This window comes from Gavialis gangeticus, unplaced genomic scaffold (genome assembly GCF_001723915.1).
Source record: "Gavialis gangeticus isolate Ggan-Ray unplaced genomic scaffold, GavGan_comp1, whole genome shotgun sequence".
Classification (NCBI taxonomy): domain Eukaryota; kingdom Metazoa; phylum Chordata; order Crocodylia; family Gavialidae; genus Gavialis; species Gavialis gangeticus.
The window spans coordinates 32930546-32946437 of NW_017729034.1; the positions used below are offsets into that span (position 1 = coordinate 32930546).

Here is a 15892-nt window from a genome sequence, read left to right on the forward strand (position 1 = left end):
GGGGGGAGTGTGAGGACCCCCCCACACATCCCCCTCCATGGTGCACAGCCCCTGCTGCTGGTGGCAGCAGTAGTAACTGGCAACGGGCCCTTGGGATGTTCATGGTTTGCGCAGGCACCTGTGCCTAGTGGACCACAGCTCCAGCCAGTTCCAGGAGCTGCACATGGCTGCAAGGAGCAGAGCCAGGATAGCCTGCCTCTGTTGCGTGGAGCTCACGTACAGCTCCTAGGACTTGCACATTACTGGGGGGAAGCCCTGCGTGATGGAGCTGGCTACCTTTCCTGCTCCCTGCTGCCACATGCAGCTTCTGAGACTTCACCAGAAGTGTTGGAGAGCCCCACTCCCTGCTTCCCTGTGGAGTCCTAGGAACTGCATGTGGCAGCAGGGACTGGAAAAGGTAGCCAGCTCCATTGCAGGGTGCTTATTCCCAGTGGCATATGAGTCTTGGGAGCTGCATGTAAGCCCTGTGTGATAGAGGTGGCCCAGCCTGGCTCCACTCCTTGCCGCTATGTGTAACTCCTGGAACTGGCTGGAGCCATGCACTGCCGAGCAGCTGTGCTTGCACAGGCTACAATCACCCTAAGGGCCCGTCACCTGCTGTTGCTGCTGGTGGTGGTGGAGGCTGTGCACCATGGGGAGCGTGAAGGGAGGTCCCCACACCCTCCACCCACCCCACACCTACACCCTGTCCACCCAAGCTCCCACCAGCCCCATGCTCCATGCTCCCACCCAGCTGCAGCTTCCCTACCTGCTGCCCAAAGCAAACAGTGCAGCAAGAGCCCTCCTGAGGATAAGGGTGGAAGAGAAGCATGTGGGCTGGGTGGGGTAGAATTAATTGGTGGGCACCCATGAGCCAGATGAAATTATCTGGTGGGCCAGATGTGGCCTGCGGGCCATATTTTGCCAGCCCCTGATCTAAAGTAATGCTCTGATTGTGCCTTGTGTATCCTAGTTTGAAATCTTACGTGAAAAGTGCCAAAAAGATCATTTTAAGCAATAAACAGTTTATGTAAAAGAAAACTGTTTCCCAGTAACCGTGTTCATTTTATTTTCATTTGCTTTTCTGCTGAGCTGAACTGTCAAAGGAAAGGACCTAACATGCTGTGTGTAAGATTTCACAGGGATCAAAATGTTGTTCTAACTGCACTTTTCTCCATTTACAAAAATCTCTTAGCAATCAGGTAATCACTAGGAAAGCTCTCAATAGCAGATCAACATGGAGAGTTTGTCATGAGCAGACTCCATCCAGTGAAACTACATTTCAACTTCTAATTGGAACCTACATCTAAATTTAGAAACCTTTGCATTAAGTGGTTTGAAGTTAAACTGAGAGTAGTTTTAGTGTCAACATCATCTGCAGTGCTGATAAGGAAAATAAAGGCTGAATTTCAGCACTGGTTTACTTTCTTGAGAAAGGAAGAGTGGGAGCAAGAGATCTTAAGTGTTTTTATAATTAGGGAAGCAACTGACTGACACCAAGTAGACTGTATTCATAAACACTTTCACTGTTAAAATGATGGATGGGTCACAGCCTAGTACTTTACTTGGACAGTAGACAAGAGAAGATGTATACAGTAAAAAGGACATAAGTTACTTACTGATGTAAAAGCCAGCAGTTCCTCTTCAGTTAGTTTGTGCGTTGGATTGTTCTTTTGGAAGTCTATGCTATAAGATAAGAATTCAGTACAAACAAAATTAAAATGAAATCTATGAAACCTTATTATACATAAAGCATACCTCAAGTCTAGAAAAAAGTAATGCATTTCTCTTAGAAAAAATGTCATTATGACATTATTTATGTCTGACCAAGGATCTGGGCTTCTGTCATAATTTACAGTGGTTTGGGGGCGAGGGAGGGAATCTGCTTTGGGGATTTATTGATATGGTGGCCAGCCAAGGTGGTATTCAGAAAACATTACCTGCAAGAGCCTAAGCTTTTAGAAGTGGCTATTAATCATTAAGATTTTTTTCTTCCTCAACGGGAAACCTAGAGGGCAGAGAATTATTTTACCAACCTTTACTTGTTCTTTTCCACCTTCAGAAACATGAGGTTTGTGGATATTTAAAAAACAAAAGCAAGAACAAAACAAAACTAAGGAAAGGACTTAAGTGTCAAGGGAAGACAAAGAAAGTAGCGATACCCAAAGAAGACCAAGATAGCCAGAAAAAGAAGGCTGATTTCAAAGGAACTAAGATGTTTAGTTGACTCCCACACCCTGCGAACAACCTGACATGTCTTTATCAATCTGATCTAGCACAAGCTTATTAGAGATGTAAATTCTAATATAATAAAGGGCTTAATCTGTCTGTCTGTCTGTGTGTCTGTTTGTCCATAGTGCTTTTGGGCAACAGCACATGCGCTGCTGAGAGGGCCGGTGGTGACTGGCTCCTCAGGCGAAGGGAAGCCCCGCTGCTCCGCAGGCAGAAGCAGGCAGGTGAGCGGGAGGGAGCCATTGCCTCAGGTGGAAGGAAGCCCTGCTGCTCCGCAGGAGGAGGCGGAGGTGGATGGGAGTGGGGGATGGAGCTGCTGAAGTGCTCTGCTGCCTCTGAGGAGCAGGGCCGGTGGGTGTGGGGGGCGGCGAGGCCAGCGGTGCTGGAGGCAGCAGCAGCACAAGTTGGTGGGTGCTGGCACTCTGTCCCCTGTCCCCCCCACTTCCATCATTCTTGATGAGCAATTTGTTTGTTCTACATATCAGACAACACAACATGCTGTCATGCTGGTACTACTCCCAGGCCAGCCTGGAGCTAGAGCTGGAGTAAGCATATACTCTGTGCCAAATGCTGGAGCAGGGACAGAGCTTGCCAGTGCAAAAGCATAGGTAAGCAGTGGGGGTGAGAGACTATGGGGGGAAGGGGTCTGAGTCTGCAGGGGGGCAGGCAGCAGGTACAGTGATGGTTGCAGGGGGAAGAAATAGGTGGCAGGGAGCAGAGGTATGAGGAAGCAAAGTACAGGGGGCAAGCTGCTTGAACACCGCGCCCCCACACAGGCTATGCCTGACAGCCTGCCTCCTACTGCCTACCCCCCCACCTCCATCCCTTGCCCCTGCTTTCCTCACTGCAGCAGTGGGGGAGAATAATTTAGACACAACTCTCTAATAATTATATTCTATATATGGTCAATTATAAGAAATGTATATATTTTCCATATAAAGAATCTAATTATTGTGAGATTGTCTTAAATTCAGAGTCGTCTTCAATTTGGGTAAATGTCCACTGTAAACCACAGTGCTCAACCCCTGGCCCGTAAGCTAGATCTGGTCCCTGGTGCCTTATCATCCAGCCTGGCCCTGCATGCTAGATCCGGTGCAACAGCTGCTACAAGGCCAAGCAGCGGCGGTGCGGAGCCTCAGAGCATAATCCCCCCATTCAGGACCAGAGGCAGTGTAAGGTCTCAAGGCCCCAGTCCCAGCACATGGAACCTGGTGGAAGTGACACAGGGTCCTGCAGCTCTGATCCTGGCACGTGGGGCTGGATAGAGGTGGTATGGGGCCTTTGTGCCTGATCCCCACCTGCAAGACGAGGCCGAAGTCCTGCAGGGATCTAGGGCCCTGGTCACGGAACCATAGAATCACAGAAAATTAGGGCCGGAAGGGACCTCAGGAGGTCATCTAGTCCAACCCCCTGATCAAAGCAAGACCATCTCCATATATATCATCCCAGTCAAACATGGAATAACACGGTACGCAGAACCAGGCTGAAGCAGTATTCAGTCCCAGGACCAGGTGGGGACAGTGCAGTCTGGTTCTAGGTGTGCAGGCCTGATCCTGGGGTGCAGGGCCTGAGCCAACCTGCAGACTAGTCCCACACCTGTCATTTGTCCCATGGGGCCAAAAGTTTATGCACCACTGCCATAAACTCTACAGTATGGTATTATACCAACCTCACAACTAAAAATCAAAACACTTCCAAGTACTGTAGCAGAGGAAAAGTATATATTTTAAATAACTGCTTAAGTATTTGTAGGCTTGGTTAAACTGCAGTGATATTGTCAGGTAGAAGCACAGTGCTTTATTTCAAAATCTGCTGAAGTCTTTTGTATAACCAGGTAGCTGAAACTATAGCTACTTCTACACCAAAATGCAGGCACGCATCATTGCCCAAAATATGGGAAAATGCAAGACAGAAGGGGTCACCGGATACTATTTTATGAAGGTTTCCACCTCTGAGAAGCTAAAAGCTGGATCAAACACTGGAATGGTGACCCCAAGAAAAGCCTGAAGCTAAATCCTACTTGCTTTACTCCCTTGAATGGCATGTGGCATGTATGTAAAATTTCTGATTCAGCTTTGCCTACATAAGCCTACTGAGCATGCTGGCCCAGAAAGCTGGAAAGCCAGGTTCTGCACCACTCCCCTCTGCACCCAGGGTGTTTGAAACTGCATCTCTTATTTTTCTAGAAAAGCATTCTAGTCATCAGAACATGGGTTAACAATACCAGAACCTTCTCTATCCCTTTTTTGAAGCTGGCCCTCTGCACCATATATAAAATATTCATGGAATAAAAAGGATAAACAGCACTGAGAAAGTTTTTGTCTCATTGAGAGCAAAAGCTCCCTCCCGGCCAGGGCAGAATCCATTTCACTGAGCCACACACCTTGTTTGTTCTTTTCCTCAAGGCCTCATATATCTCACCCTTGTGCCTGCCCTATAGATCAACTTCAAGACAAGGGCTTAGGTCAAAAGGCTGGAGTTGCTTTTGCTACTCCTCTTCCTCATCACATCCACCAACTAAGCATTTAAGGCAATTCTGTTTTGCCACAGGGAGGAATAAAACCACAAACTGAATTGAAATGCAAAAATATATATATAGTTACATGGTGGTAAATGTGCCATTTAGGTGTAAAATTGGAAATGCAGACATTCTGGAGGGCAAGACTAGGATTTAGAATGACCTGGATAGACTGAAAAAATGGTCTACTATCAATGAGATGTTATTCAACAAGCACAAGTGCAAAGTTCTGGACTTGGGACAGAATAACCACATGCACAAATACAAACTGAGGAATGACTGGCTTGGCTACAGGACTGCAGAGAAGGACTTAAGGGTATAATAAACGATAAGCTGGATATGAGCCAACAGAGTGCTCTTATTGCAAAAAAAATATTTTTTTTTTAAAGTCAACCACATCCTGGGTTGCATTAACAGGAGTATCACTTGCAAATCAAGGGAGTGATTCTTCTGCCCTATTCAGTGCTGGTGAGGCCTCATCCGGTGTACTGTGTTCAGTTTTGGGCTCCATACTTCAAGAAGAACATGGATAATTTGGAAAGAGTCCAGCGCAGAGTAACAAAAACAATTAGGCGCCTAGGAACTGATGCTTATAAGGAAAGACGGAAAGAACTAGGGCTACTTAGTCTGGAGAAGATAAGACGGAGGGGGATTTGATAACAACTTTCTAATACCCAAAGGGTGATTATAGAAAGGATGGAGATGGGCTTTTCTCTGTGGTCATAGGGAACAGGACTAAGAGCAAGGGCCTCAAGCCAAAGCAAGGGAAATTTAGGAGATTAGAAGGAACTTTCTGACTATGAGAGTGGTCAAGCATTGGAACAGGATACTTAGAGAAACTGAGGCATCTCCATCCTTGGAAACTTTCAAAAGCAGGTTAGATAAACACTTGGCTAGGATGATCCTGCCTTTATCAGGGGGCTGGACTACGTATCCTTGTAAGGTCCCTTCCAGCCCTAATTTCATATGATCCTATTATCCTAAACGCAGAATAGGATTTAGCCCCACAACAGCATTTTTTGAGTTAAGTATTGGCTTTAAAAAAACACTGCCTCTTTTGTTTCATTCCTATTGTATTGAGGGAAAGAAGTTTTTGCAGGTCCTCTTAAATAATAAGGATCAGATTGTCAATGTCCATTTTTAACAGAGGCAATTTACAGGGATTTGAACTTTGGCTAACCGTTTGGGTCAACTGAGTACATAAAATGTTATACATATTATGTTCTAGATTACAGACTATTCAGAAAAAAGCAACCAAAATGATTATGGGGTTGCTGTGACTGATACCTTCAATACTCCTTTTTATCTGTGCAGTATAGTCCAACAACAAAGATAAGGTATAACAGTTTAAACACCAAGGAGTTAAAAGAACTGCCAAAGGTATTGCGATGAACAAAAACTTTATGTTAATATCCTTACATCCCATTTAGCAAAAAAGGATCTTCCCAAATAAGCAGTGAAAGTTATACTGCACGAGTCATTTAAAACCATATTAAACCCCTTAAACATATATTTCCAATGCCAGAACAAGGGGCAAAATGGAACATCCATTTCCAATTGGTTGTAATTTCTATTACAGTCACTTTGGAGTCATGAACACTGATTAGCCGACATCAATTAACAGGAGTAAAAGGGTATGCACTGGCATTTTAAATCACATAATTTTGCTAAGTGAGAGGTACTGGAAGCAAAGAAGGTATTTGTGGAAATGGTCTGTAGAAAGCATGAAAGAAGGTTGCTGAGCAAAAGGCCAAATTTTCAAAGTACTTTTGAAATTCAGGGATGGGCGCACACACCTTTATGATTTACACTGGTGTGCACAGACTGTTAGCTGCACTTACCCAAGTTTGATGCATAAATACCCGCTTGCATATGCAAGTACATACCACGAAGGTAACAGAGTCTCATCTATTTTTTAACTTATAAGGGCATACCAGGGGAGTGAAGGAGGGACAAGGTCAGACTTTTCCCAGATGTATTTGCATCAGTATTCATCTTATTTCTCAGCAGCTTTACAGCAACATTCATTTTCTGAATGAAAAAATGCCAGAAACAACAAGCTGATCACTTTATAAGCATTTTCAAAGTTTTGCAAAGATTTTTCAAATGACTAATGCTTTTATGTAACTAGTTCTGAATGGCAAGACAGGAAGTTGATTTCCCAAATGGAATCTCTTACCCTAGCTGTAATTACTAGTCCATAGCAATTTATTTTAGAACTTTTAAAAATCAGTATTATTATAAACTGACCACGGTGAGATCATTTTAATGTCTGGCACCACTTCCCAACTGGTTTGTTCTTAAAAATTTACACTTACATGAGCTGTATTTAAAGGCAGGTCAGACTGCCAATAAATATTTAAGTATGATCTTTGTTACTTTTAAACACTGCCCAAATAAAAAGCAAGATTTTCTTTCTTGGCTTTTCTTTTTATAGTGTAACTAGTTACAGTGTAACAAGTAACTATCCTTCCAAAATTGTTTGTACCTAACTTTTTTCAGTCTCCAGAGCCTGGAAGAAAATGTATTTTCCTTATCAAAAATACAAAATCTAATGAATGCAGGCTTGTGAGTGTACTTCTTTATGACAGTGTGATTCTCCTTCAGCAGAATTACTTTACTGTCTATTAGGACCAGCAGATGAAGTTAAATTAACCTTTTTAAAGTTCTATTGTCTTGCTAATGATGAGGAAGTGATGAAAATACAGGGAGAAAAAGAAATTCTTCATTGTTACAAAGAAACTATGACAGAGGAAATGAGGAAAATAAGAAACTGTTCATCTCCTTTTCCTCCTCTGCTGTCATTACCCCCACGTAAAACACATCTATACAACGATGGATCCCGATTGCATCTGCCACATCCATACATAGTACTCCCCCACAGAGGTGTAACAGATAAGATTCTGTGCTGGATGCAAACACCAGTCACTCCGTGGGAGACACTGCTGTGTGTGGTATCAGCACTGCCAGCAGCTGGGGAGAGATTAACACCCCCTACAACTGCCTCCAGCACGCAGTGCTGCTGAATCTCATCACCACTGGGGCTTACCAACACTTGATTCGGTTGCACCAACTTGCCCTCCCCTCACACACACCACTCGCCTCGTCCCCACAGGCTGCTCCAACCCCCCGACCCCTCTCCCAAGTGTCACTCCAAAATAAAGTTCTCTTTCCAGTAGGTCTGTGCGCCTGGCTCTGTATGGCTGAGATGGGACTGGCACTCCAAATTCATCACATGCTTACTAATTAAGGTCAGTACATTGGGCTCAACTGATTTTTATGAGAAGTTCCTCTGTTGCCACTACAACATACCAGCCAGAATGCTAAAAGGGAAGAACAGCCTATTCTTGCTAGTGCACTACTTCTCTGAATATCATGGAGTTCCACGCCCTTGCGGTTCTCAAACTCTGTTCACTTAATTGTTTGAAATATTTTTCAAGTGTGGTCAGTCTTTGTGTTTTTCAGGGTTGCCAACTCCCCATAAATTTACAGACGCTCTGTAAATAACCAAGTTAAAAACTCCTCTGTAAATCCCATTTTAAAAAAATGTGCCATCTGTAAAAACATGAAGCAAAAACATCTCCATAAAAACACAGAGCTGGCTGAAGCTCCATGATCAGAAAAGAAGTTGGAGGCAGTGTTAAAGCACAGAGCACAGCAGCACCACCTGGTGTCCACATGGGAATGCAGCACACTGAAGGGAGCTGTTTTTTAGGGCTTTGTAGCTCCTTCCCCAACGACTAGCCATGTGCTGCTGCTGCCTCCTGTCTGCCTCTAACACTGCTGGGTAGCAAGTAGGCAGACAGTGGCCCTTCTTTGGGGTTTGTTCTGGGACAGAGGAGTGGGGTTGGTAGAGGCAGCACAGTGTGGCATGCAGTCAGTGGTCCCACAGAGTGAGGGTGAGTAGGAGACCCCTGGGATGGGAGCAGCAGAGTGTAAAACCACTGGTGCAGTCAAATAGGGTGGCTAACCCAAGATAATAACTTTTTTGCTTATAATCTGCCAACTTTTTATTGACAACCAAAGTTTTTTTCCTATGATTTGAACCTGACCCTTGTCCAGGGTCTGACAGAAGGGTTACATTTACAGTATGTAAAGTATGTCAATAAAAAAGTGTGACTGCCAGTAAGAAACATTTGTCTTGGGTTTGCAAGCATCCTATTGTAACTGTGCTATTTGCACAGATAGGAAAACCTTTAAAAATTACCATTTATATTACTATAGATATGATAACAGAGGTGGTTATCCATGTTAGTTTGAAGTCAGAAAGAAGACAGGGCACAGTGAAGACTAACTGGTTTAAAGAGGCACAACTTTTCATAGACAATCACCTACTTTGTCACATGCTATAAGTGGACAGATCCATTCTTAGCCATCTTTGTTACTGTCTTGTCTTTCCTTTCAGAACATGTAACAATTCTTTTATAGCCTCTTTTGACTTAAATAGATGCTCAGGTATTACACTAGACATTTTCCAGTTTGCCACACTGATTTTGTGTTCTTAAGTTCCAAGTCACCAAGTTGGAACATACCCTAACTATAACAGACTGGCTCCTGAATCCAGTAGTCTTCAATGGGGAGTAATCAAAAATGGGACTTACAAACATTTCCATAGCAGGAAGAACCAGGATCTTCAAGTCTAATATGATGTTATCTATAGAACTATTCTCTCTAATTTTCTTAGCCATCTGAACTATGTATAAGAAAGATAGTCAGTATTCTGATAGACTGACTTAAAAATCATCTTTCCCCAATAACTTCCTTTTGGGCCCAAAATACCTAGAAACAAAAGTAGTCAAAGCCCTTACTGTCATTTGATATAAATCAGTCAATGTTTTGGGGCCCACCTTTCCCTGGAGAATAGGTGAAACATTTTGTTATTCTGTTCCTAATTGTCCTAAGTATGAGTTCTGGTGATTCAGTCAATTAGGTGAAGTGCTAAGCTCCTTCTTAAAAAACCATGAAAGTAGCTTCTGTCTTTTACCTCTCTCAAAGGAGAATTCAGACTATTCTGTCACAAGTCCCAATCTCTTGATTCACATATGCTACAGAGATGTACTTACAAATTATGAGGGAGGTAGCAACTGTGCCATAAGAACCAAGTGTCTCATGGCACTGCCAAATATCCGTAGCTCCGATCAACTGAAGCTCCTCCTGTGTAAGACAGTACGCTAGACAGGGACTTGATATGATTCTGTGAGAAGTGTTCTCTTGTTTGGGTCTTGTATTTGTTCTGCCGCCTCACCGACTTATTACTGCTATGCTGAGGCGATCAGATAGCATTAAGGTTGTTAGACAGTATTTCCACTGAGGCAGACAACACCACAGATGGACAGCTTATAACCAAGCAAATGCTCTAGTCTCTCAGATGAAGTTTTTTCAGAAGGTTAATTCAAGAAATCTAAAATAAGTTTCAATTAACTGTAAAGATTATAGACAGTGCAGACAACTGGTTGGACACAATACACAAAATAACTTTTCAAAGAGGAAGTATGCAACATAATACATGTGATAAAAATAGACAGCTGCCAAAGAGTTCTTCCTCCTCATTCTGCTTCAACAGTATAATGAGGTAAAAAATAAATTAGTTGAAGCTTAAACACATTTATTCCAGACTGGCTTAAATATACTGCATGAGATGTTCCTTGGATTTTTGTGCAGACAGCTGCAATGAGATATTCTAACATTTTTAACAGGTTATAAAAAGTTTTAAAATTTTATTAGGGGAGAAAACACTTGTAATAGTATATCATCACTTAAGCATTTTAACCAGTTCAACGCCACACATTTTTACAGTAGCACACATCCTGTCTCCTTCTGTAACTTTGATAGAATCCTAAGGACTTGTGGTTAAAGCTTTTCAATACCTAAAGCACTATTTAATTCACACCATCATTGTCTGTATACCTTGTTGCAAACCATGAGCCTAATCCTGCATTACTTAGCTATGCACAGTTCCACTGATTGCAGTGAGATTTCCATGTATCTTTCTGTTACAGAGGAAAAAGCAAATTGGATGTTTACTGAAAAACTTTGTTAACAAAGAATTAAGGTTGCTCTGTCCTGTCCTGTCCTGTCCCTTCAGAGTACATCATGTTCAGTGATGCTCAATCCTCTGAAAACCAAGAAAGGAAGAGATAAGGTACATACCAGTGTAAATTTAATTTTGTTTTGTCTGGAGCTAGCAATAACCAAGTAGAATCATCTGCAAGCACTCCATCTGCATGCAACATATTGGGTCAAGGTGTGCCTCAAACTACATTAAACATGTTGGGTGTAGGTGTAATGAATAGTGGGTGGTTAGCTGCAACAGCTTGGGGATACATTTTCAACCCCCAGACCAGTGAGCTAGAAATGCTAAGGAAGTTGAGGGAGGCTGTGAAAGCAGAAAACAAAGTAATAACGGACAACTTCAATGATCCACAAATAGACTGGGTCAATCTAACATCAGGCCAAGATGCAGAGGCCAAATTTCTTGACATTATAAAAGACTGCTGTTTGGCACAGTTAGTCCTGGAGCCTACAAGAGGAAAAGCCATTCTAGACCTACTCTTAAACAACGTATAGGATATGGTGCAAAGAATAAGCATTACTAAGTCTCTCTGCAGTAGTGACTACAAAGCAATTAGGTTTGACATCCATGTAGGAGGGGAGATGAGAAGAAAATCTATGACAGCAGCCTTTAACTTTAAAAAGGGAGACTATCAAAATGAGGAAGATAGTTAGACAGAAGTTAAAACAGGCCCCTACGGAAGTGAGGAACTTGCAAGCATCATGGCAATGACTTATGAACACCATATTGGAGGTACAGAGCAAATGCCTACCGCAAATGAAAAAAAAGAAAAAAGAAAAAGCAAGTGGACCAAAAGAAAGCCAGGATGGTTTAATGGCAGAGTTGCAGAGGCTTCTTTCAAAAAATGGAAAGCAAATTGTAATGAGGAACATACAGAGAACAAGCTCCGGCAAATCCAATGTAAAACCATAATAAGACAAGCTACAAAAAAACTGGAGGAGGAACTTGCTAGGGACATAAAAGGTAAAATTTAAAATTTCTTTAAGTACATTAGAAGCTGAAGACTTGCCAGGGAGTCAGTTGGGCCTTTGGATGATCATGGTGTAAAAGAGGCACTAAAAAATGACAGGGCCATTGGCAAGAAACTAAACACATCTTTTGCATCTGTCTTCACTGTGGAAGATGTTAGGGAGATTCCTTCACCAGATTCACTCCTTTCTAGGGGTAAGTCAGTGGAGCTGACCCAAACTGAGGTTTCAATAGATGAGGTCATAGAGGAAATTGATAAACTAAACAGTAGAATAACCAGGACCTGATGATATTCAGCCTAGGGTCCTGAAGGAGCTCAGATTGGAGCTCCTAACTGTAGTATACAACCTATAACCAAAAACAGAGGACTGGAGGCTTACCAATGTGAGTCCAATATTTAAAAAGGTTCCAGAGGAGACCCAGATAACTAAAGCCTGGTGAGTCTAATTTCTGTTCTTGGAACACCAGTAGAAACAATAATAAAAACAAGAATTGTTCAGCACACGAATGAACATGACTTGCTGGGGAGGAATAACCATGGTTTTGTCAAAGGGAAATCATGCTCACCAACCTACTAAAGTTCTTTCAGGGTGTCAATAAGCGGGTGGATCAAGGTGACCCAGTTGACAGTATTTCTGGACTTCCAAAAAGCTTTTGACAAGGTGCCCACTTAAAGCTCTTAATAAAGGAAGGTAGTCATAGGATTACAGGGAAGGTCCACTCATGGATTAGAAATTGGCTTAAAAATAGAAAACAGAGTGGTCAGTTTTGGGGATGGAAAAAAGTAAGCAGAGGGGTCCCCCAGAGATCTCTGCTGGGACAAGTGCTGTTTAACATACTCATAAATGATCTGGAAAAAAGGGGTCATTAACAAGATTGAATAATTTTGTGATCCACAAATTTGTCCAAGTGGTGAAGACCAAGGCAGACTGCAAGGAACTACAGAAGGACTTGGTACAGTTGAGCAAATGGCATTTGTGTTGAGCAAATGGAAATGGCACAGTTGAGTAAATGGCACATGGAATTCAATGTAAATAAGAGTACAATTATGCAAAAAAAAGAACCCAAACTATACCTACCACTATGATGGCAGGTAGAGTATTCCTACATTGACTTTTAGTAGTAGTAGTAGGTATTCCTAGCTTAGCTGTAACCACACAGGAAGCAGGTCTGGGAGTCACTGGGGACAGTTTTGGAAAGAGTTGCTTGAGAGGGGAAATGAATAGAGTTTATAAAATATTAAGTGGTGAAGATGAAGCAAAAGTAAATAGAAACTTATTTATTAGCTCTCAAAAACTAGGTGTCACAAAATTAAACTAGTAGGTAGTAAGTTTAAAACTAAAAGCATTAGTTATAAAATATCTACCAGAAGTTATTTTTCACAAAGTATGGAGCATATAATTAAGGTGTGGAACTCAATGCCACAAGATGTTGTGAAAACTGACAGCTTAGCCAGATTCAAAAGGGATTAGACTAATTCTTGAACGAAAAGTGCAACAGTAGGTCTTGAACATGGGAGTTGGGGAACTTCTTAGACCTTAAGTGCTAGAGGCTGCAAGTCAGAGAGTAACAGTGGAAAAAATCCTGTTCACTCTCCCTTTCAGTATCTACTCTCTGCCACTGTGTGACACAGGATACTAGGTAAGATGGCCCTATGGTCCGAACCTGTGACCATTCTTATATTTTTATGTGTTTTTCCCCATTCAACAAGGGGAAAAAGAATACTCATCTTGGATTTGAGTATAGGTGGGTCATAGGGTGTAGGAGTTGTGGAGGGAAGGCAGGCACCAGGGAGACAAGTGACTAGGGGGCAACCACTGGGGGTGAGGCAAGTAGTATGGGGGCAGGTGGGGAGGCAAGGGGCACGCTGCCTCCCACCCCATCATGGCTGGGTTCCATTCTGCATGCCCTCCTGCTGTTGCTTATCTTACTGCAGTTGGGAGCAAGGACAAATTTAAGATGACCCCCCCAATAATAAGATTCTATACATGGAAAATTGTAACAAATTTATAATTTTCCATATATGAAATCTAATTATTGGGGAGTCATCTTAAATTTGAAGTTGTCTTGGGTTGGGGTAAATATGGTACTTCACTTTACTGTCAAGTTCTGTATGTTGTCAACAACGGTGCATGGGGAATTATGAGCAATGAGGTACAAAATAAGCAGTCTGTGGCTCTAACGATGGGTAATGAATATATTATGTGACATGGATTCATGACTGTGATAGGGCTTTTAAAACGGGTCTAAAGAGGTTGTAATGTTTAGCAACATGTGGGATGGTTTTAGTGAAGCAGGCTCAGTGCTTGAGCGCAGAACAGGTGTAGAGAGCTTATATTTAGCATAGCATGTTTTGCCTTTACCACAGGAAGCCAAACTGTGCTACATCTGTTATGTGCCCTATTTTTGAATGGTACATTCTGCTGGTTAAAACAGACTGCAAGGCTGTGCATATGTGTGTGTATACATACGTGCATACACTGGGACATCACATAGTAAGGCAGAGTTAAGGCTCTGTTAATGCATACCTTAACTCTTTATTGCCTGCTTTTCAGAGCTTTAAGTGTCACTGTACTTGATTTTCAGGAACAGAACAAGACTAAACTCTGCATTAATGATTGGCAATAAATATTAAGCTTTCATGTGATGATATGCCCATAGCCCTTCCTCAGAACCATTACCCCTTAACTAACTAAACTATACTGATGCCAAAACCCAAAGTATCTAGATTCAAGTACTAGACCTGGATAAGTGTATTTATAGATTCTATGAAACAAAAGGAAACTTATGTAACTTAAAGGAACGCTCTTGCATAGGCAGTAGCTTAAGTGCCTGCTATTAATCAAGATAAAGACATCAAGTTTATTCAGCTTAGTAATGAAATATTCAGTTCAAGATAGGTTCCAATAGTGTACAAGTGTCACAACTAACATGTGTCACATGGCTTGTTTTCATCCTCTCTGCCCAGGAAGAACTGCGCATGAAGAAGACTAAAAGAAAATATACCACTAGAGGTCATTTCACACGGAGGTTCTCGTCTCAGTGTACTTTAACATACTGATTACCATATTTACTTGATTAAAAGACAAGGCTTTTTACACCATTTAACATGGGAGGGAAGCCCCTCACCTTACAATGAAGCATGAGGCAGCAGCAGGAAAAGGGAAGAGGGGGAAGGGCAGTCAGCTGCTGTAGCCCCAACTAAGGGCTGGGGCTGCAATCGCAGCTGCCACCTGCCCTGCCTGCTGCCTCTGCACACTCCGCCACTCCTCCACTGCAGCCCCTAGTGTCTGTTCCCCCATGACACTTCCCCCTTTCTGACACGCTCCTCCTTAATTTTGCTCCCCACCAGCAGGCTCCATCCCTGCTGTGGTCAGAAGCATGGAGCATGGGTCTGGGGCATGGCTCCAGCCCGGCCCTGTAGCAGTGGCATAGAGACAGCACTGCTCTTCCAGCCTGACCCCACAGCAGCAGTGGCAGGAAGTCAGCACTGCTCCTATGGGGCCAGGCTGGAACAGCAGTACCAGCTCCATGCTGCTACCCTGGGGCCGAGCTGGAGCCATGCTCCATGCCCCAGGCTACAGCAGGGATGGAGCCTGCCAGCAGGGAGCAAAAGTATGGAAGGGCTAGAGAGGGAGACAGGAGGAAGTGGGGGCAGGGACCTGAAGCTGCAGGTGGCAGAAGTAGGTAGGAGGGGAAGGTATAATCAGGGCAGCCTGAGGGTGGGGGGAGGGGGGTAGTCACAATGGGTGGGGTGAGTAGGGGAATGGGGAAGGCAGCAGGAGGCAAGCTGCCTGCCTCTCTGCCTGTCCCACCACCTCCACACTGTCTGCCCACTGCCTACACTATTACTGCCCCCACCTGTCCTACCATGTTCCCCCACTACTACCTCCCCCATTCTGTCCCCTACCACCTGCCTCTTTACTGCCCCCATCACCTCTCCCCCCTGCACCAGCAGTAGTGTGTGGGGGGGTAGAGGTGAATTTAAGATGATCATCCAATAATTATATTCTATACACGGAAAATTATAATAAATGTATTAATTTTCTATGTGTACAATGTATTGGGAGGCTGTCTTACATTCAGGGTCATGTTGCATTCAGGTAAATATGGTAGTTTAA

The 15892-nt window shown here is 43.1% G+C and overlaps 1 protein-coding gene across 1 annotated transcript in view; it reads right to left on the bottom strand.

Moving 5' to 3' along the window:
* Positions 1-15892, bottom strand: part of TTC27 (tetratricopeptide repeat domain 27) — a 303716-nt gene that overhangs the window by 193198 nt on the left and 94626 nt on the right. Inside the window, exon 9 of the mRNA XM_019527431.1 lies at positions 1599-1665. Within this exon, the coding sequence (XP_019382976.1) occupies positions 1599-1665 (67 nt within the window). The remainder of the gene's footprint in view (positions 1-1598; positions 1666-15892) is intronic.